The 21,113-nt window shown below is 41.7% G+C and overlaps 2 protein-coding genes across 11 annotated transcripts; both read right to left on the bottom strand.

Annotated features, from left to right (window-relative positions):
- Positions 1-815: 815 nt before the first annotated feature.
- LOC106595903 (WD repeat-containing protein 76) lies at positions 816-11,880 on the bottom strand. 8 transcript variants are annotated; one of them, XM_045689337.2, is made up of 17 exons: positions 9,447-9,651; positions 8,761-8,901; positions 8,531-8,599; positions 7,492-7,584; positions 7,329-7,387; positions 6,928-7,045; positions 6,636-6,737; positions 6,383-6,423; positions 6,059-6,215; positions 5,525-5,683; positions 5,223-5,338; positions 5,011-5,109; positions 4,612-4,764; positions 4,364-4,417; positions 3,973-4,081; positions 3,586-3,742; positions 816-1,852 (listed from the first exon to the last, which is right to left on the bottom strand). In XM_045689337.2, the coding sequence occupies exons 1-16, from the start codon at positions 9,450-9,452 to the stop codon at positions 3,599-3,601; spliced, it is 1,620 nt and encodes a 539-aa protein (XP_045545293.1). In that variant the 5' UTR covers positions 9,453-9,651; the 3' UTR covers positions 816-1,852; positions 3,586-3,598. The 8 variants fall into 8 exon arrangements, with proteins under 8 accessions (XP_045545293.1, XP_045545294.1, XP_045545295.1 ...); XM_045689338.2 differs by lacking the exons at positions 816-1,852; positions 9,447-9,651 and adding an exon at positions 11,692-11,880 and having other exon boundaries at positions 3,143-3,742; XM_045689339.2 differs by lacking the exons at positions 816-1,852; positions 9,447-9,651 and adding an exon at positions 10,420-10,538 and having other exon boundaries at positions 3,143-3,742.
- Positions 11,881-14,757: 2,877 nt separating this feature from the next.
- LOC106562440 (pro-cathepsin H) lies at positions 14,758-20,876 on the bottom strand. Of its 3 annotated transcripts, XM_014127329.3 has the most exons (12): positions 20,728-20,876; positions 19,846-19,877; positions 19,511-19,616; positions 19,256-19,326; positions 19,026-19,130; positions 18,269-18,355; positions 18,008-18,063; positions 17,786-17,867; positions 17,574-17,642; positions 17,364-17,470; positions 16,937-17,062; positions 14,758-15,270 (listed from the first exon to the last, which is right to left on the bottom strand). In XM_014127329.3, exons 1-12 carry the CDS (start codon positions 20,801-20,803, stop codon positions 15,195-15,197), a joined length of 993 nt encoding a protein of 330 aa, XP_013982804.1. In that variant the 5' UTR covers positions 20,804-20,876; the 3' UTR covers positions 14,758-15,194. The 3 variants fall into 3 exon arrangements, with proteins under 3 accessions (XP_013982804.1, XP_045545300.1, XP_013982806.1); XM_045689344.2 differs by lacking the exon at positions 19,026-19,130; XM_014127331.3 differs by lacking the exon at positions 17,574-17,642.
- Between the last annotated feature and the right edge of the window lie 237 nt (positions 20,877-21,113).

Genomic DNA, 21,113 nt, shown 5'->3' on the forward strand with positions numbered 1-21,113 from the left:
TGTTGGTGTGAGGGTGCTTTGCTGGTGACTGTCTGGGATTTATTTAGAATTCAAGACACACTTAACCAGAATGGCTACCACAGCATTCTGCAGCGATACGCCATCCCATCTGGTTTGTGCTTAGTGGGACTATCATTTGTTTTTCAACAGGACAATGACCCAATGCAACTCCAGACTGTGTAAGGGCTATTTTACCAAGGAGAGGGATGAAGTGCTGCATCAGATGACCTGGCCTTCACAATCACCCGACCTCAACCCAATTGAGATGGTTTGGGATGAGTTGGACCGCAGGGTGAAGGAAAAGCAGCCAACAAGTGCTCAGCGTATGTGGGAACTCCTTCAAGACTGTTGGAAAAGCATTCCAGATTAAGCTGGTTTAGAGAATGCCAAGAGTGTGCAAAGCTGTCAAGGTAAAGGGTAGCTACTTTGAAGAATCTCAAATCTAAAATATATTTACATTTGTTTAACACTTTTTTTGGTTACTACATGATTCCATGTGTTATTTCATAGTTGTATTCACTATTATTCTCCAATGTAGAAAATAGTAAAAATAAAGAAACACCCATGAATGAGTAGCAATTCTAAAACTTTTGACCGGTAGTGTATATAAATAAAAATAAACAAACCTTCCCTATGCCATTTTTTTTTTAAACATACCCCTCCCCCAAAGTAGTTTTACAGCTCTCTCCTATTTTGGACCACCCCAACCCAGTCAATTTGAAATTGTCCCTTATCACTGCATATTGTCTTTGCTTGAATTGCCCTGCTAATGCATTGTTCTTCTCAGACCATTTTAAATAAAAATATAGAGACGCTTCTCAGGAACACACACTTTATTTCACGAGGATAGGCCTTACCATTGCTGAGATCTCATTAAGTGATCGGAAAGGTTAAAAAGGTCACAGACAGATCAATGTTACTCCTTAGTCTACAATGGCACCAAATCATCGGTCTTAATTCTTAAATTCAACAAGTTTCGTCAAATATCTAAAGATGGTGCTCAATTGGTGTGACATTTTCAGGGCTGATGTAAAACAAAGATGGTTCAAATCAAAGTACAAATGTAATTAAAATGCAAATTAGCCAGCACAGAATACATAATTACAGTAATTTAAGCCCAATAATTGAAGGTAGGGTGGTCATATTATTAACAAAGATTATTGCTTTATCACTTTGAAAACAATTTCTGAAATTACCCCCACAGCCTAACATACTCAACACTTCTCACTAAGTCTGAACTGTAACACAGAAACCTACTATTCCAATAAAATAGAAGTAAGCTAAGGTAGGCCTACAGTCGTGGCCAAAAGTTTTGAGAATGACACAAATATTAATTTTCAAAGTCTGCTGCCTTAGTTTGTATGATGGCAATTTGCATATACTCCAGAATGTTATGAAGAGTGATCAGATGAATTGCAAAGTTCCTCTTTGCCATGCAAATGAACTGAATCACAAAAAAACATTTACATTGCGTTTCAGCCCTGCCACAAAAGGACCAGCTGACATCATGAGGTTCGACGATAGCTTCCCTGTGGCTCAATTGGTAGAGCATGGTGTGTGCAAAGCCAGGGTTGTGGGTTTGATTCCCACGGGGGCCAGTACACAAAAAAAATAAAAAATAATGAAAGGTATGCATTGACTACTGTAAGTCGCTCTGGATAAGAGCGTCTGCTAAATGACTAAAATGTAAATGTAATGTCAGTGATTCTCTCATTAACACAGGTGTGAGTGTTGATGAGGACAAGGCTGGAGATCCCTCTGTCCTGCTGATTGAGTTCCAATAACAGACTGAAAGCTTCAAAAGGAGGGTGGTGCTTGGAATCATTGTTCTTCCTCTGTCCATCATGGTTACCTGCAAGGAAACACGTTCTGTCATCATTGCTTGGCACAAAAAGGGCTTCACAGGCAAGGATATTGCTGCCAGTAAGATTGCACTTAAATCAACAATTTATCAGATCATCAAGAACTTCAAGGAGAGTGGTTCAATTGTTGTGAAGAAGGCTTCAGGGCACCCAAGAAAGTCCAGCAAGCGCCAGGACCATCTCCTTAAGTTGATGCAGCTGTGGGATCAGAGCACCACCAGTACAGAGCATGCTCAGGAATGGCAGCAGGCAGGTGTGAGTGCATCTGCACGCACAGTGAGGCAAAGACTTCTGGAGGATGGCCTGGTGTCAAGAAGGGCAGCAAAGTAGCCACTTCTCTTCAGGGACAGACTGATATTCTGCAAAAAGGTACAAGGATTGAACTGCTGAGGATTGGGGTAAAATCATTTTCTCTGATGATTCCCCTTTCAGATTGTTTGGGGCATCCGGAAAAAAGCTTGTCCGGAGAAGACAAGGTGAGCGCTACCATCAGTCCTGTGTCATGCCAACAGTAAAGCATCCTGAGACCATTCATGTGTGGGGTTGCTTCTCAGCCAAGGGAGTGGGCTCACTCACAATTTTGCCTAACAAAGCCATGAATAAAGAATGGTACCAACACATCCTCCGAGAACAACTTCTCTCAACCATCCAGGAACAGTTTGGTGACGAACAATGCCTTTTCCAGCATGATGGAGCACCTTGCCATAAGGCAAAAGTGATAACTAAGTGGCTCGGGGAACAAAACATCAATATTTTGCGTCCATGGCCAGGAAACTCCCCAGACCTTAATACCATTGAGAACTTGTGGTCAATCCTCAAGAGGTGGGTAGACAAACAACCCCCACAAATTCTGACAAACTCCAAGCACTGATTATGCAAAAATGGACTGCCATCAGTCAGGATGTGGCCCAGAAGTAAATTGACAGCATGCCAGGGCGGATTGCAGAGGTCTTGAAAAAGAAGGGTCAACACTGCAAATATTGACTCTGTGCATCAACTTCATGTAATTGTCAATAAAAGCCTTTGAATCTTATGAAATGCTTGCAATTATACTTCAGTATTCCATAGTAACATCAGACAAAAATATCTAAAGACACTGAAGCAGCAAACTTTGTAGAAATTAATATTTTCATTCTCTCAACTTTTGGCCACGACTGTACACCCGAGTTGGATTACATTGTAATGTTATTTTTGGTGTTGAGGAAAACTGCAGAAAATAATTAGCCTAGGCACAGAAGAGAGTGAATTGCCTGATATGGGACACATTTTCAACACACTGGTATTTAGCCATGATTTTAATGATTGTAGGGCTGTAGCCACTGAATTCTGGTCGTTTTTATTTGAAAGAATAAAACCATCAATCACAAAATTCGCTGTGGGTACAATACAGCCAATGAAAGAGCTAAACTACATGAAAAGCACAACTTCAGCTAAATATATAACTTTATTTAAACTAACAAAACAATTTGATAGAAAACAATGTGCAACAATAGCAAAGGCAGCTTGCAGAAAAACACCCAAACAACTTATTTTGGTCTATTCTAAGCATGTGTTCTGGGCCCGTATCATTAAACATTTTAGAGTAGGAGTGCTGATCTACGATCAGTTGAGCCTTCCAGATCATAATGAATAAGAGGGAGGGTACCTGATCCTAGATCAGGACTCTTACTCAGTTGTTTTGTAAACAATGGCCCAGGTTTCTCCTCAGGCAGTGAACACATACAGGCATCCTGCTCTCAGTCGGTGAAGACGTACAGCCGTCCGGAGGCGTTACCCCCCAGTAGAGCGTTCCTGGTGGGGTGGAAGGCTGTGACTGAGAGCACGGTGGTCATCTCTGGGTCCTGGAAGAAATGCTGGAGCTGCCCACTCTCATGGAACACCTGGATAGAAAAGGATATACTTTATTGTCCCAGAGGAGAAAATTGTCTTGGACACAGTGCCCCTGTATACAAAATATATGAAACGTTACCCATACCATGCATAGCCACATAATCCAGAACTTGTACATTGACCTTACACGTCCCGTTAGGGGAATAGTAACACGACCTCAGATCTTACTTATTGTTGTTGAGGTTCGATGACAGACGTGGGAACAAAGGAGTGCTTATACCTGGACTCTGCGAGGCCGCTGCATGCTGCCCACAACGAAGCAGTCGTCCCTCTTGGGGTCCCACACCGCCTGCAGCTTGGACAGCCAGCGCCCTGTGATCAAGTTCTGTCTGCAAACAGGGACAAAGGAAATGGATTCATCAGCATTACACAAAGACACTATTACAAAGACTCCTGGATTTGCTGGCTGATGTCTATTGGTATAAAGCATACATACTAGAAATAACACCGGCATTGGAGAGTAAACCAATGCAAACAGAGGTTGCGGGATCTTTCCACAATGTTTTTATTTTTTTATTTCATCTTTATTTAGCCAGGAGAGATAAAACACTATTTCTCAAGAGAGACCTGGTCAGTTTCTCTTTCTAAATGTGATAGTATAATGAATTTACTGGATGGAGGTCAGTAGCGGAGCTCTGGAGGTCAGTTCCGAGGTGTCGTAAATCCTGAAAAACAAAGTAAATTGCTAAACATTTCAGGTTTCAAGTATTGGACAATATGCTTAGTGCAACTTTTAAAACACTTATTGTAGCACATAAGCAAATTATTTATTTGAACTTCATAGTCATTTAAAAAACATTTTTTTATCTCTTTACATATTTTAAATGTCCTAACATCTTACTGAGGCATGCAGACTCACCTGATGTTGTTGTCTAGGCAGGTGGTCACTACTCTGTTGCCAGTGCCAGGAGAGAAGTAGGCACTTGAGATGCTCTTTGAGTGACCATAGAGCTGGGAGACTGGCTTGCTCGACGACGCCTTCAAACATCGAGCATCGTAAATGCTCACAATACTAGAGAAAAATCAAAACATCAATATCAGTTTTAGCAACATAAAAGATCAATGAAATAGAAAGTGGATTTCCTTAATAGGACTATACTATAAGCAATCATTTTGCAAACTTGACAAAATACATAAATCAACTTATTAAACCATAGGATTGTCTCAAGGCTTGTATAGAGATTGCTTGCCATAATGACATTGGTCGACCTGATTGGCTGACATATTGCACATCATAGCACTGATTCCCATTTTGTACCTGTTCTCAGCCACCATGATGTACTGCTTCTGAACAGGGTGGACATGAACACAGCGAACCGTCTTGGTATCCAGGCTATGGAGGGACTCATGAGAGGTTCTGAGTAAAAACGAGACAGACCAGTATTAATAAGGCATTAGCAATAAGCTTTTGACTTATAACACAATGGCCAGTCCTTGTACAGAGAGAAAATCAAAACGATGTTCCTTCACCCTGGAGTCCGCCTGTCAACGATGGCAATGTCTCCGTACCAGTCCCCGGTGACCAGCGTCGAACAGTCATGTGACAGGAAGTCAAAGGTTCTCAAGCCATCCTTGATCCGATACACCTAGTTGGAGAAAGGACAGAGATAACGTAACAAAGACCAGACAGGGAATCTAAAATCTGATATGTGTGTTCAATTCCCACTGGGGTCACAAATATGAAAATACATGCACTCACCGTTTTGTGTTGCTTTGGAAAAAAACTGTTTGCTAAATGCCATATATTATCATCACTGTATTATGCATGGTACCTCATCAAAAACGGCTTTCTCCACGTCTGTGCTCCGTAGCGTCCCGTCGTAGCTGAGGGTCAACAGGTCTGTAGGATGTGACCTGGAGAACGCCATGCAGGCCACCGGCCGGACGTGTGGCTCAAATAGCAGCACGCCCTCATCCCCCATATCAGAGTCCTGAGAAAACAAGCAGCACGCCGTTGTCGTATTCACAACAACTGGGAACTCGGAAATCTCAGACTTCAGCACGTTCAAAACAACTGGGAACTCGGGGAAAAAAAGAAAAAAAAAACTAGCTCAAGACTGATTTTTTTGAACGGTCATCCAACTCGGGCCTCTTTCTAGAGCTCCGACCTGAGGATCACTGATGTCATGTTTTGACCTTTTATTTTTCTGAGTTTCCAGTTGTTTTGAACACAGCAAGAGTCCTGAGGAAACAAACGGCAGCACGACATCACCCATACCAGATTCCTGAAAGAACAACAAAAACCAAATAAGCCCAGTCACACATTAACCTTACGGCATCCAGCTTCACTGTGTGTGTGTACTCACCAGGTTCCACAGCCCCACTCCACCAAACTTGTCCCCAGCAGCCATGAGCAGATGACTGCTACACGGGTGGAAGGCAACAGAGAAGATACGACTCTTCACCACCTTAGCTACTCCTCCACTCTTACTCAGCTCCATGCTCTTCAGAGTACTACGGTACCTGGAAACGTACCCAATGTAATGTCAGCCTGGCACAGGTTAGGGTTTTACACATCTATACATTCAAATCAATACAGGACGTCCATAAAATACTACAAATATATACATTCGTCACAGAACGTTTTATGAAAAATGGCCAAATTCCTTAACACTCAAAATGAAACTTACTCTTCCAGACCCAACTCCTTCTTTTCTTCTTTGATTAAATCCTGTGGAATAAAATTTAAAAACTGTAAAATAACAGTGACGCTGCGAACTGTTATGTGGAACATAGGACTGAAGAGTTAGCCTGGTCCCAGATCTGTTTGTGCGGTCATCCCAAATGTTATGGTCATTTTCATGCCAAATGAGTTGGCAAGATCGCACAAACAGATCTGGAACCGTGCTAGAGAAAGTAGGTCATGGTGAACAAATGTGCAACCTCTGTCCACAGCTTGAGAAGCTCAGGTGGCAGTGAACTATCCTCCTCCATGTTGATTGGCTTCATACTAATGGGACCCTCTGGCTTCCTGGCATGTTCAATCTTTAGTAAATACACGTCAACATAAACAAACAAACCATTATCATGAGAAATAAAGTAGCGTTTCAAGATTAAAATGGAACAAATGTGAAAAGTTGGCTTTTCTGTGTAGTGAAGTACAATTTCTTAACATAAGAGCATATCCTATTGGTCAGTTACTCACGTCGCATTTTGCTATTGGTCAGTCACTTACTCGTTCGGCTTCATAATAAATCCTGTGTGGTTCCGGGGGCAGGGGGAGTTGCTCTGCTTCCTTCTTCTGGATTCTCAAGGACTTGCGAGGAGGCAGTATCTCTGTCCAGGCTACCTTACTGTAGTGAGCCAAGACATTAGTTACATTGTGTTAGAAACAGAAACGTGTCACACTGACATTCTCTATCCAAGCTGGCCATAATAAATACATTCTGTATGCCATAAGTTACAGAAGCTCATATGGGCCTTATGTCCTAAAGTGATTAAGTATGTATAATGGAAGCTCATTTACTTTGTACTGAGACCAAATTCGACTGACCAATGTAAGTACATACACGGTACACAGGAAACATTGAAGTAAATATTTTCAGTCATTGGTACAAATGTTGAATCTGTCATTACTTTAGTTTCTGTCTCTTGAGACCTCTCTGTGTTTTTTCTGGTTTCAAATCCTGCTTGGCCTATTGAAGAAACAATAATATGTTATTCATTTCACCACACAAAGTGTTTCAGTAAAATATGCATAAGTAGATACCATTTAAACTCAGTTCTTCAACAAACTAACCTCAAGCAGTTTTATGGAGGACAGGAACACTTGGTTTTGTCTGATATTTTCCAACCGTTCCAATTCATATATCGATAGACTTCCAGGTTGTATCTGCAATGTGAAAACAAAGAGTAAAGTGAGATCACCAACAGGATTGTATTCATTCATGCAGTTTTCAAATGTCTCCTCTTGGACCCACTGTCGTTTCACAGTATTGTTATAGCCCTGAACTAGCTCACCTGATCGCCTAAACAAGGGTCGTGTCCTCTGCTCAGATGTATGCCACAACACCTAGATCGGTAATTTACATATCAGCTAACTACATAATATGTTGTTATAGCTATCTGGTGTCAGACGGCAGTCGATGACTTGGCACACAACCATTGGTTGATGCATGCAACGTCTGAGCAGGGGAACATGACCATTGGCTTGATCATTTGTTGACAAGTTGAACCGGGTGTGCTAGCCCAGGAATAGTTCAAATACGTGGAATACCTGGGGGTCGCCGAGGAGATGTTTGAAAACCTCTGCATTAGTCCACATGTAACATATGAACATGAGTCTACCGCGGGAGAAACCAACGTCTTGACCATTAGACCAAGAGGAAATTCCCTATTGGCACTAGAACCGACTGATTTTGAAGTCGCAGGTGGGGCTACCGATCACGTGACCATGAGCAACCACTCAAGTCCGCTACAGTCACCCCCTTTGATCTCCTGCCCCACGACAGATCAGGCCCCACGTTGGGGATAAGAACTGTTAGACCAAGAGGAAATCCCCCATTGGCCTGAAGGCTGAAATAGATTTTGAAGAAGTCGCAGGCAGGGGCTACCCATCACGTGACCTTGAGCAACCATGACCGACTCATGTCCTCTACACATACGCCGTAGCAAACGTTTCGCAACGGAAAAGAAAAACAAGCATTTTTTTATTGGACAACTTGGAGGTAGTCTCTCCCTGATTCAATATTATACAATCAGTTCTCTTCCGTTTGGTGCCTAATGAAACATGACACCTAGGTTATTTGGCCTAAATACTGTGTGTAATGAACACTTACATTCTTGTCTTCCTTCTCCTCCTTGACTTTTTCAATTATTCCTTCCACTTTCAAAGGAAGTGCTTTTCTCTGAGACAAATTGCATTTCATTGTAAAGTACTAGCATTGCCCAGTTTTAGCCCATTATACACACAATTGAGACAAACAATCATGCATGCACACATTCATTGAACTTGCACTTTGGAATTGCATCATGGATCAGTGGTCATCATATGGGTGGACACACTTACCTTTCTTTTCGTTCCTTGATTTTCTTTGAAGCTGGGATTTGGTACCAGTACCTCATCTGGGGTGAATTTCTTGGGTTTGCACCCCTCTTTTGCTGAATGGAGTACAGGGACACCATTCTTGGTGTTCGCTGGCTTCATTTCCTACAATTAATGTTGGGATGCAATTCAATTTAGTAATGACTTAAACAGGTTTATAATTGATCATAAACTTAGCACAGTGGTATCTTCAGCTAGATAGCTAGCTAGCTCCGATAAGGCTGGAGGTCCGGGGAAGAATGCTAGTTAGGTGCCCAAGGGAACTTCAGGTGCACATGGGCGGGGAATTTACAATACTACAGTAATGTGACTGCATAAAAAGTAATCTCAGAACCTAGAAACATATCTCGCATGAGCGCTAGCAGAGACGAAGATGGGGCATCACTAGCTTCTATAGCCACAAAGTTATAATATCCGCCCATTTCTACAATATATATTTTTAGAATTTGATTTTAAACATAACCATGGACTGCTAACCTCATACCTAACCTTAAAATTATGACCGAAAGCACATTTTTGTAGCCAATTTTGACTGTGGAATCTGACTGGAATCTAACTTTGTGGCTAAAGAAGCTAATGGAAACCACGGATGGGCGAATAGACGGTCGTCAGTAGTTACTACAGCCACAAAGTTATAAAGCTAAATTCACCATCATTTCAGGTCATTTAATGCTTAAAAACAAAACACATATGAATGAGATATTCGGCTACTGAGGTGCTATTTCTTATCGATCTCTACAGTTTACGTCCAAAAACAAATTATGTGAAATGACGTAAACGAATACTGAGTTACTGGCTAACTGCACTGGCTAGCATAGCTAACAAACTAGCTACGGTCGCTGCGCACATGACGTCGATGAACCACCAAAGGCAAACCCCATTTATGTTAAAAATTGAGTAAAGGGCAGGTAGATGTTTTTTCGTGCCCAAAGTCGACCTTTAAAATCTTATTTTATATCTAACATTAGCAGCAATGCTAACCTTAAAATAATAAGAAAAAGCGAATAATTATTTTCATACATTTTTACAATATTTCCCATTCTGACTGTGCTATCTAGTGGAAACCCAAATAGTCAGCGATAGATCATCTTTGGCGCTAGTCAGCTGCTTCTCGATGTCTGAGGAGAGACAAGTTAGATAAAACAATGCATGCTGGTCCTAGGTCTCGTTTTAGTGGTTATGGTACATTACAGTCATTGCAACCTACCATTTCATTGATCTCCACCCACCCAGGGCACCAGTCCATGCATAACCAACCCAATGTTTGTACAATTAAGTTATGATTGCTTGTCACTAACTAACGTTAGCTACAGTATATCTTACCCCATTCATAGACGCTAAACTGCTTTAACTATATCTTCAAATGTAACCGCTGAAAACATACTGAGAAGGGTTTGCCATAGATAGCTACATATTAGCTCTTGCAAACCCTTCTCTGTGTGTAGTGATTTCAGCCGTTACATTCGCCCACTGTTGGCTACATCCGAACTACAATTCTGATGTTATGTTTTAATGTTTAGAAACTTCAATGATCTTCGCTCTCAAAACGGTTTTCGGAACATATGCTGATATGCCCCTTATCTTTCGTGAAGTGAGACAGCGTCTTTCAAGAAAAATACACACCTTACTGTAGCAGTTTGGAACAGATCCACAAGTTGTGTGCCTCTAGTTGACAAACTACACGTCCTCCCCAGTTAAGCATAAACACAGGTGTTCACAGAACACTAGATAGTTAATTAGCACAGGTGGCCACCTATGTCTTCCATAAATAAGTGATGTAACATGGAGATATGGCTGTCTGGGAATACTAACCCTTTGAAGGTGTGTTGTAATTTAACGTTTGTATTAATATTTTTTTTTCTTGCCGATATGAAATATACGTTCCTTGTGTTTTAAAAAACGTACCGCAAGCGATGAGTGTTAATGTTTAGAGCAAGTGTTGGGGCTCTTAACAAAACACCCCCTGTCCGAAGATCCTACTATCATCAATAGGCGCTAAATCAGTTACCTCTGAATGGGGTCGCTAGCTATATCAGTAGCTAAGTAGGGTTAACATTGACCTAGGTATTTGACAAAAGCAATATGTTCCAACAAAAAAAATGTGTAATGGAAACGGAAGATGGGAGTCATTTTCTAAACATTACATTTTTATCCGTTGGACTGGGGTGGATTTATAATCTGTCAAACCTTCTTTATTGCAACAGATCTGATGGAAGCGGTGTTTATCCTGACTTTTAAGAATGGCTGAATTGATTCGCCTTGCTTTTCTATTTGGCTGGCAAGTTTTAACATCCAATTATTTCAGATCTACATGAGTGCAAGTTTCACTATGGCACGGACCATGGCGATACGTTGGCACATGAGATGTATTAGAATATGGCAAATATTAGTCAATTATTGCATTCTATCCATGCTGTTTTTTGCGGGCTACCTGCAGTTGTGTAAAGTACTTAAGTAAAAATACATTTAAAGTAGTTTGGGGTATCTGTACTTTACTATTTGTATTTTTGCCAACTTTTACTTAACTACATTCCTAAAGAAAATGTACTTTTTACTCCATACATTTTCCCTGACACCCAAAAGTACTCGTTACATTTTCACAGGAAAATGGTCCAATTCATACACTTATCAAGACTGTCTGCGCAATTTGCCTAAATGGGTAATGGAAACGCTTCTAAAACTACATTTATATTCGACAGACGTGACGTCATTACGTCCAGCCGTTTTAGTCGACCCCCTAGCAGGCAATTGTCTATTTTCTACACGAACTCTAAATGTTGACAACAACAAAAAATATCACTGGACAAGTTAATGGAAACATAACTTGTGACTCACTAGCAATATTTAATGGGTAGTTGTATATGGATAGTTCTAAGCGATGGTCCTTAATCTTACCTGCAATATGAAGTACAATTTCACAATCGCGTTCGGAAGATTTGGTTCTTCCGAAACCCTCAGGCAAACCGAGTCGCAGATACTTCGCTTGCAAGCTAGGTCCGAACAGCTGTTTGTTTTCTTGAATCCCTTGGTTGATGTATCCTGCACCACAGAAAAACACTTTCCCGCCACGATGGTGTGTTGTAACAAACCCCTCCCCTTTGTTGTGCAAGATAATTCACAGCAGCTGATTGGTTACTATATTTTTATGTAACAGAGCAGACACATCGCTTGGGGCACATTTGTTTATAAAAAAAAATTAACCAGGGATAAATATAATTTGGCTTTTCATGTGCCAATGAATTTGGGGGTATAGCTCTTAGGAATATGTATATATATATATATATATATATATATATATATATATATATATATATATATATATATATATATATTCCTAACACATGGAATTGTGTAGTAACCAAAATAGTGTTAAACAAATCCAAATATATTTTATATTTGAGATTCTTCAAAGTAGCCACCCTTTGTACACTCTTGGGATTCTCTCAACCAGCTTCATGAGGTAGTCACCTGCAATGCATGATTTCAATTAACAGGTATGACATCTTAAAAGTTAATTTGTGGAATTTTGTTCCTTCTTAATGCATTTGAGCAAATCAGTTGTGTTGTGACAAGGTATGGGTGTTATACAGAAGATAGCTATATTTGGTAAAAGACCAAGTCCATACCCTCGCCGAGCTGGGCATCTCCGGCGCCGCCCACGCTTGGATTGCGTCCTACCTGACAGGTCGCTCCTACCAGGTGGCATGGCGAGAATCTGTCTCCGCACCACGTGCTCTCACCACTGGTGTTCCCCAGGGCTCTGTTCTTGGCCCACTCCTATTCTCGCTATACACCAAGTCACTTGGCACTGTCATATCCTCACATGGTCTCTCATATCATTGCTATGCAGATGACACACAATTAATCTTCTCCTTTCCCCCTTCTGACAACCAGGTGGCGAATCGCATCTCTGGCAGACATATCAGTGTGGATGACGGATCACCACCTCAAGCTGAACCTCGGCAAGACGGAGCTGCTCTTCCTCCCGGGGAAGGACTGCCCGTTCCATGATCTCGCCATCACGGTTAACAACTCCCTTGTGTCCTCCTCCCAGAGTGCTAAGAGCCTTGGCGTGACCCTGGACAACACCCTGTCGTTCTCCACCAACATCAAGGCGGTGACCCGATCCTGTAGGTTCATGCTCTACAACATTCGCAGCGTACGACCCTGCCTCACACAGGAAGCGGCACAGGTCCTAATCCAGGCACTTGTCATCTCCCGTCTGGATTATTGCAACTCGCTGTTGGCTGGGCTCCCTGCCTGTGCCATTAAACCCCTACAACTCATCCAGAACGCCGCAGCCCGTCTGGTGTTCAACCTTCCCAAGTTCTCTCACGTCACCCCGCTCCTCCGCTCTCTCCACTGGCTTCCAGTCGAAGCTCGCATCCGCTACAAGACCATGGTGCTTGCCTACGGAGCTGTGAGGGGAACGGCACCTCCGTACCTTCAGGCTCTGATCAGGCCCTACACCCAAACAAGGGCACTCCGTTCATCCACCTCTGGCCTGCTCGCTTCCCTACCTCTGAGGAAGCACAGTTCCCGCTCAGCCCAGTCAAAACTGTTCGCTGCTCTGGCACCCCAATGGTGGAACAAGCTCCCTCACGACGCCAGGACAGCGGACTCAATCACCACCTTCCGGAGACACCTGAAACCCCACCTCTTCAAGGAATACCTGGGATAGGATAAAGTAATCCTTCTAACCCCCCCCTTAAAAGATTTAGATGCACTATTGTAAAGTGGTTGTTCCACTGGATATTATAAGGTGAATGCACCAATTTGTAAGTCGCTCTGGATAAGAGCGTCTGCTAAATGACTTAAATGTAAATGTAAATGTAATGGCAAGAACAGCTCAAATAAGCAAAGAGAAACAACAGTCCATCATTACTTTAAAACATGAAGGTCAGTCAACCCTGAAAGTGCAGTCGCAAAAACCATCAAGCACTATGATGAAACTGGCTCTCATGAGGACTGCCACAGGAAAGGAAGACCCAGAGTTACTTCTGCTGCAGATGATAAGTTCATTAGTTACCAGCCTCAGAAATCGGCAATAAACTGCACATCAGATTGCAGCCCAAATAAATAAATGCTTCACAGAGTTCAAGTAACAGACATCTCAACATCAACTGTTCAGAGGAGACTGCGTGAATCAGGCCTTCATGGTCAAATTGCTGCAAAGAAACCACTACTAAAGTACATCAATAAGAAGAGACTTGCTTGGGCCAAGAAACACGAGCAATGGACATTAGACTGGTGGAAATCTGTTCTTTGGTCTGACAAGTCCAAATTTGAGATTTTTGTTTCCAACTGCCATGTCTTTGTGAGATGCGGAGTAGGTGAATGGATGATCTCCCCATGTGTGGTTCCCACTGTGAAGCATGGAGGATGAGGTGCGGGGGTGCTTTGCTGGTGACACTGTCTGTGATTTATTTAGAATTTAACCAGCAGGGCTACCGAAGCATTCTGCAGCAATACGCCATCCCATCTGGTTTGCGCTTAGTGGGAATTTGTTTTTCAGCAGGACAATGACCCAAAACACAACTCCAGGCTGAGTAAGGGCTATTTGACCAAGAAGGACAGTGATGGAGTGCTGCATCAGATGACCTGGCCTCCACAATCACCCGACCTCAACCCAATTGAGATGGTTTGGGATGAGTTGGACCGCAGAGTAAAGAAAAAGCACCCAACATGTGCTCAGCATATGTGGGAACTTCTTCAAGACTGTTGGAAAAGCATTCCAGATGATTACCTCATGAAGCTGGTTGAGAGAATGCCAAGAGTGTGCAAAACTGTTATCAAGGCAAAGGGTTGCTACTTTGAAGAATATAAAATATATTTTGATTTGTTTAACACTTCTTTTGGTTACTATATTAATCCATATGTGTTATTTCATAGTTTGTCTTCACTATTATTCTACAATGTAGAAAATAGTACAAATAAAGAAATGAGTAGGTGTGTCCAAACTTTTGACTGGTACTGTATATATATATTTATTATTTAACAAAACCACAAAACTACATGCAAAAAAAGTACTACAGTACTAACTAGGATCTCTTACACACTCAAAACCAGAGCAATATGCAACATAAGCACACGATTCAAAGACTCTCACTACTCAGTCATTGCCTACTAACTAACCATGACCAGCCACATACCATATACAGTACAAACCTTCATAATACGATCCAGTTATAATTCATTTTAAATAAGTAACTTGGAAAATTTAAAACACACATTGTAACAGTATAACTACAGTTCTTAAAAACATGTCCATGCAAATAACACAGAGAGCTCAACAGCCTCTGAATGAGAAAATGTATCCTGTTTTTCCTGAGTTCTCATACTGTAGCTGAAGACTCTGACTGTGGCGTTCTCTTCTTCTCTTCTGAGTTCCCGTTACATCACACCGGGGGGAGAGGATAAGAGGAGCAGGCTGCCAGTCCACACATGTTCCTCCCTCGTTCTATTAGGAAATATCTGAGGAGGAAATACAAAATATATTTTGTAAGCTATACCAAACAAATATAAAAACATAACATACAACATTTTCAAAGATTCATATAAGGAAATCAATCAACTTTAAATAAATTCATTAGGCCTTAATCTATGGATTTCACATGACTGGGAATACAAATATGCATCTGTAGGTCACAGATACCAAAAGAAAAAGTAGGGGTGTGGATCAGAAATCTGGTATCTGGTGTGACCAACATTTGCATCATGCAGCGCGACACATCTCATTCGCATAGAGTTGATCAGGCTGTTGATTGTGGCCTGTGGAATGTTGTCCCACTCCTCTACAATGGCTTTGTGAAGTTACTGGATATTGGTGGGAACTGGAACACGCTGTCATACACGTCTATCCAGAGCATCCCAAACATGCTCAATTGGTGACATGTCTGGTGAGTATGCAGGCCATGGAAGAACTGGGACATTTTCCAGGAATTGTGTACAGATCCCTGCGACATGGGGTCATGCATTATCATGCTGAAACATGAGTTGATAGCAGCGGATGAATGGGCCTCAGGGTCTCGTTACGGTATTTCTGTGCATTCAAATTACCATCGATAAAATTCAATTGTATTTGTTGTCCGTAGCTTATGCCTGCCCATACCATAACCCCACCGCCACCATGGGGCACTCTTTTCACATTGACATTAGCAAACCGCCCACACAACACGATACACGTGGTCTGCGGTTGTGTGGCAGGTTGGAAGTTCAGCCAAATTCTCTAAAACGATGTTGGAGGCGGTCTATGGTAGCGAAATGAACATTCAATTCTCTGGCAACAGCTCTGGTGGACATTCCTGCAGTCAGCATGCCAATTGCACGCTCCCTCAAAACTATTACACTGAGAAAAAATACAAATGCATCTAGAGATTCTGGGTTCGAGTCCAGGCTCTGTCGCAGCCGGCAGCGAACGGGAGACCCATGGGGCGGCACACAGTTGGCCCAGCGTCGTCCTGGTTAGGGGAGGGTTTGGCCGGCAGGGATGTCCTTGTCCCATCGCGCACTAGCGACTCCTGTGGCGGGCCTGGGAGCAGTGCACGCTGACACGGTCGCCAGGTGTATGGTGTTTCCTCCGACACAATGGTGCAGCTGGCTTCCGGGTTAAGTGGGCATTGTGTCAAGAAGCAGTGCGGCTTGGTTAGGTTCTCACGGCTCTCAACCTTCGCCTCTCCCGAGGCCGTACGGGAGTTGCAGTGATGAGACAAGACTGTAACTACCAATTGGATACCATGAAATTGGGGAGAAAAAGGGGTTAAAAAAATGTATAACTGTCTAACATTATGATTGGCTGGGTGCGCCTGGCTGCCAGGGTGACCTATGCCCTCTAAGGCTGCACCCCTGCCCAGTCATGTGAAATCCATAGATTAGGGCCTAATGAATTTATTTCAATTGACTTATTTCCTAATATGAACTGTAACTCAGTAAAAACATAGAAATTGTTGCATGTTGTGTTTATACTTTTGTTCAGTATAATTTCAACGTAAAAGGAGATAGTCAGACAGCTATCTTGCAGTATACGTGTGCTACAATGTCTGGGTGTTCAAAAGCTGATCTGTGTTCATGAAGCATCTATATAGTTATCATTAGTAAAAAAAGGAAGTTCAACAGCACTGAATATTTTTTATGTATTTACCCATCCATTCCCCAGTTGGTGCCCCAGGAGTTTTTCACGATCCAATATGGAGTGCTATTCTTTTCACCATATCCCACTGCCAGTACAGCATGGTTCACATTGTCTGTAGTGTTCTTACACGTAGTGCTAGTACAAACAAAGAATACTTTATAAAACACATGGAGGACATGTTAATTAATTGTAATAGAGGGTCAAATGTGCAGTTTGTATACCTTATGTGAACGGCAAGGAGCTTTACAGCTCATGAAAGTCTTCTACTGCAACATTGTATGGCTCATAAGTACAGTCTTCTACCTTCCACACATTATTTGATAAGATTTGGAGGTTCACAATTCAATTCCCACAAAGCTCTTTAATCCTGTCACCCAACATTTATTGTCAAGTGGGAGTGATAAGGAACAACGGAGTGTACTGGGCTTACTCTCACCTGCTGTACACACCATCTTTGTAGTGGAGGAAATCATCAGTCACTTCATATCCAAAGCTGACTGGGTTCAGTCTGGCCACAGCATCAACCATGCCCTTTTCGTCATACTGTTATAGGGGGGAAGACAGAACAACATACCAATTGCTGACCAAGAAAACAATGTTTAGGACAGATGCAGAGTTTGTAAAACGTTTAGTTTTAGTCTCTCACACTTGTTATGTTGACAACATCTTTCACGAAGGCAGCTGCCAACTCGGGCTTGAAATTGCAAGAGCCATCCTAATTTTTTTTATTGGGATAAAGAAGTATATAGTGAGTAATCCAAACAAGTGAGTCATAAGGATTAAATACTAGTATAACACTGTTACTTGTGTTATTAACGTTTTCCTTTTTTACACTAAGAACAATTTATAAATGCATACATGTCCCGTGTACGGATAGTCATCTTCGGTCATGAGTCCGTTGTTGTATTTAACATACTCAAACGCCTGGCTTGGGAGTCCCCTGAAACCAATACATTACAGTATCTGAATGCTGTTTTTGTAGACAGATAGCTACAGTATGTATCAGGAGGCATAGAAGTCACATGCAGGACAGGAGTGATAAGCTCATGTGATTCTAAGATGGCACTGTAGGCTACCAACCCCATACATCCGTGATTGTTGAAGTCTTGAGCACAGTCCACCAGTTGCTGCTCAGACTGGAAAATATAGAATGATAACGCACAGATAAGGCTATTACCAACAACCATTCAACAACCAATTCAACTACAGTAACCCATTTCTTTCTATTGTACCGCTTCATACGAAACCATACAGGGGAACATAGTAGGTTGACTGCCAAAAACAGTGTGAAACATAGTGTGACACCGTAGAAAATACAAGAGAAATAGGGCTAGTTCTCACCAGAAGTGGGAGTTTTCCAGTAGCTATAGCCGTCACAGACTCAAGACAGCCGGTAGTGGAGAAGGTCCAGCAGCTTCCACAGTGACCCTGAGGACACAACAATAACACACTCACTCAACATGATATCAACACAGCACAGTCATAAATGTATAGCCGCTTTTATCTTTTTCACTCGCCCGCAAACAGCCAATCCATCAGAAAATGACTTGGTCATGTTGTGAATATACACTGAGTACAAAACATTATGAACACCTGCTCTTTCCATGACAGACTGACCATGTGAATCCAGGTCAAAACTTTTAACCCTTATTGATGTCACTTGTAAAATGCACTTCAATCAGTGTAGATAAAGGGCAGGAGACAGGTTAAAGATGGATTTTTAAGCCTTGAGACATGGATTGTATATGTGTGCCATTCGGAAGGTGAATTGGCAAGACAAAAGATTTAAGTTCCTTTGAATGGGGTATGGTATTAGGTGCCAGGAGCAGTTTGTGTCACGCTCAACAGTTTCCCATGTGTATCAAGAATGGTCCACCACCCAAAGGACATCCAGCCAGCTTGGCACAACTGTGGGAAGCATTGGAGTCAACATGGACCAGCATCCCTATGGAATGCTTTTGACACCTTGTAGAGTCCATGCCCAGATGAATTGAGGCTGTTCTGAGGGCAAAACAGGGGGGGTGCAACTCAATATTAGGAAGGTGTTCTTAATGTTTTGTACACTCAGTATATTTAGCCTATGAGGGAAACGTAGTACCTGATATTTGACAGGTGACACATAGTTTCCCTTCTCTCTCCAGTCCACAGAACCAGGATATGGCCCATGGCTGCTGATGTGACTCCCTTTGGTGGCAGAGCAGTTCTGATAAAGATAAATGTAAGAACAGTTACTATTGATTAGGCTATCTCATATCAGGGAAGCTCGTAGACTTATAATTGGGGTTAACTACAGGATCACATTTTAGTAATTACATTTCACAGCTGTACCTGAGGTTCAGTCAGGAGGAAAGTCTTCCTAAACTCTGCAAAGCTCATGTCAGAAAACTGATTCAGTCCCACTGGGAAAAGGAAAGTTACAACATGTCAGAAAACTGATTCAGAAAAGGAAAGTTACAAGAGTTGTAAGATATCATACTTGTACGTATATAAAGCTATATTATGAATACATTGGGAGTTAAGTTGTGACTGGGAAAACAGGAAGAAATTGACAAATAGTTTAAAATAAATAAATGCATAGCCTACTTGAGAATGTGTGCTTCCCTGCATTATGATAGTCGATTCTCCTCTTATGCCTAGTGAAGATGTCCAGGCGATGGTAGTACTCCTCCAGATCATAGACTTTATTATACTGTAATAACAGAAACAGGTATAGGCAGTCAGTCAACAAAAGATGACAGCCTCATACTGACAAGCAAATACATTTGAGGAAGGTCTTGGCCTACTGCTTTAGTTTCTTACAGGAAGGAACAAGATGACTGTGTACAGTAACTCTGGTATGTAGGCTGCTGTATGTCATCTGCTTTCCTAAAAAATAACACGTGATGGATTGACATTACAGCCTTCACAGTTTCACATACCTGTAACATCCATTGTTTGAAGTGATATTCCTCTTTAAAAAAAATAATTAAAAAAGAACACAAACACGATCAGTTAGACCTATGATTTTGATGGTCACATTGTTACAAGTTTGAAACGGTCACTTTTTTGTGCAATGGAAACATTGTAAGCTATAGCATGTGTCACTGTTGTTTCACTGCTGCATGTCTTATGCAATGTAATACGCTATAAATCAAATCAAAGTTTATTTGTCACGTGCGCCGAATACAACAGGTGTAGACCTTACAGTGAAATGCTTACTTACAGGCTCTAACCAATAGTGCAAAAAAGGTATTAGGTGAACAATAGGTAAGTGAAGAAATAAAACAACAGTAAAAAGACAGGCTATATACAGTAGCGAGGCTATAGAAGTAGCGAGGCTACATACAGACACCGGTTAGTCAGGCTGATTGAGGTAGTATGTACATGTAGATATGGTTAAAGTGACTATGCATATGATGAACAGAGAGTAGCAGTAGCGTAAAGAGGGGTTGCACACAATGCAGATAGCCCGGTTAGCCAATGTGCGGGAGCACTGGTTGGTCGGCCCAATTGAGGTAGTATGTACATGAATGTGTAGTTAAAGTGACGGGTTAAAGTGAGGCTATTCATTTCGGTAGCCTAATTATGATCTTTGTTTTTTCATTAGGCTTATTAAATACAGTCTGGTCAACTGCCCAGATCAAGATCAGAAACATAATTTGTGAAGTTAACGGTCCAGACAAAACCCGCTTTCATCTGCATTGCACTGCATGGCTTGTTGCACTTGACTTTTAGTTTGTTTCTTCCTCCACACGTCGATGTGTGCGTCCAAATGGGATGCGGAATATCAACAACAAACAGATTAGGGGAGTTATGCTTACCTTTAGGTAAAAATAAGGGTGTTAAATTGGCTAAATGCAAAAAAGCAAGAATAAAAGCAACGGTATACAGCGCCATACTTCCACGTGTGTTTCGCAACCAATGCTTCCACGTGTGTTTCGCAACCAATGCATCACATGACTTGAGTAACCTATCCATTTCATTCATGTGTCCTTGTGGCAGGGTCGGTTATCAAAGTTTTTGTAAGCACCGTAATATGCCTAATTTCCCACCCCACATCAAAATAATTAACATTAAAGTCAATAAAGTGTGCACTTACTGAGAATATAAAAATACAATTGCAAGTATCACAGAATTATTAAAGGCCCAGTGCATTTAAAATGCAGTTTTGCCTGTGTTTTGTATCATATTGTTAAATAACTGATGA

The sequence above is a fragment of the Salmo salar genome, chromosome 11, assembly GCF_965601325.2.
Source record: "Salmo salar chromosome 11, fSalSal1, whole genome shotgun sequence".
NCBI classification, from domain to species: domain Eukaryota; kingdom Metazoa; phylum Chordata; class Actinopteri; order Salmoniformes; family Salmonidae; genus Salmo; species Salmo salar.

Coding starts and splice junctions, on each gene's coding strand:
- LOC106595903 (XM_045689337.2), bottom strand. Junction 6,738..6,927: donor TTTATTATGAAGCCGAACGA/GTAAGTGACTGA, acceptor TATTTACTAAAG/ATTGAACATGCCAGGAAGCC. Junction 5,684..6,058: donor GAGTGGGGCTGTGGAACCTG/GTGAGTACACAC, acceptor TTGTTTTCTCAG/GACTCTGATATGGGGGATGA.
- LOC106562440 (XM_014127329.3), bottom strand. CDS start 20,803: ATGGCGCTGTATACCGTTGCTTTTATTCTTGCTTTTTTGCATTTAGCC. Junction 17,868..18,007: donor AACAATCACGGATGTATGGG/GTTGGTAGCCTA, acceptor TATTGGTTTCAG/GGGACTCCCAAGCCAGGCGT. Junction 15,271..16,936: donor ACCAACTGGGGAATGGATGG/GTAAATACATAA, acceptor TTTCCTCCTCAG/ATATTTCCTAATAGAACGAG.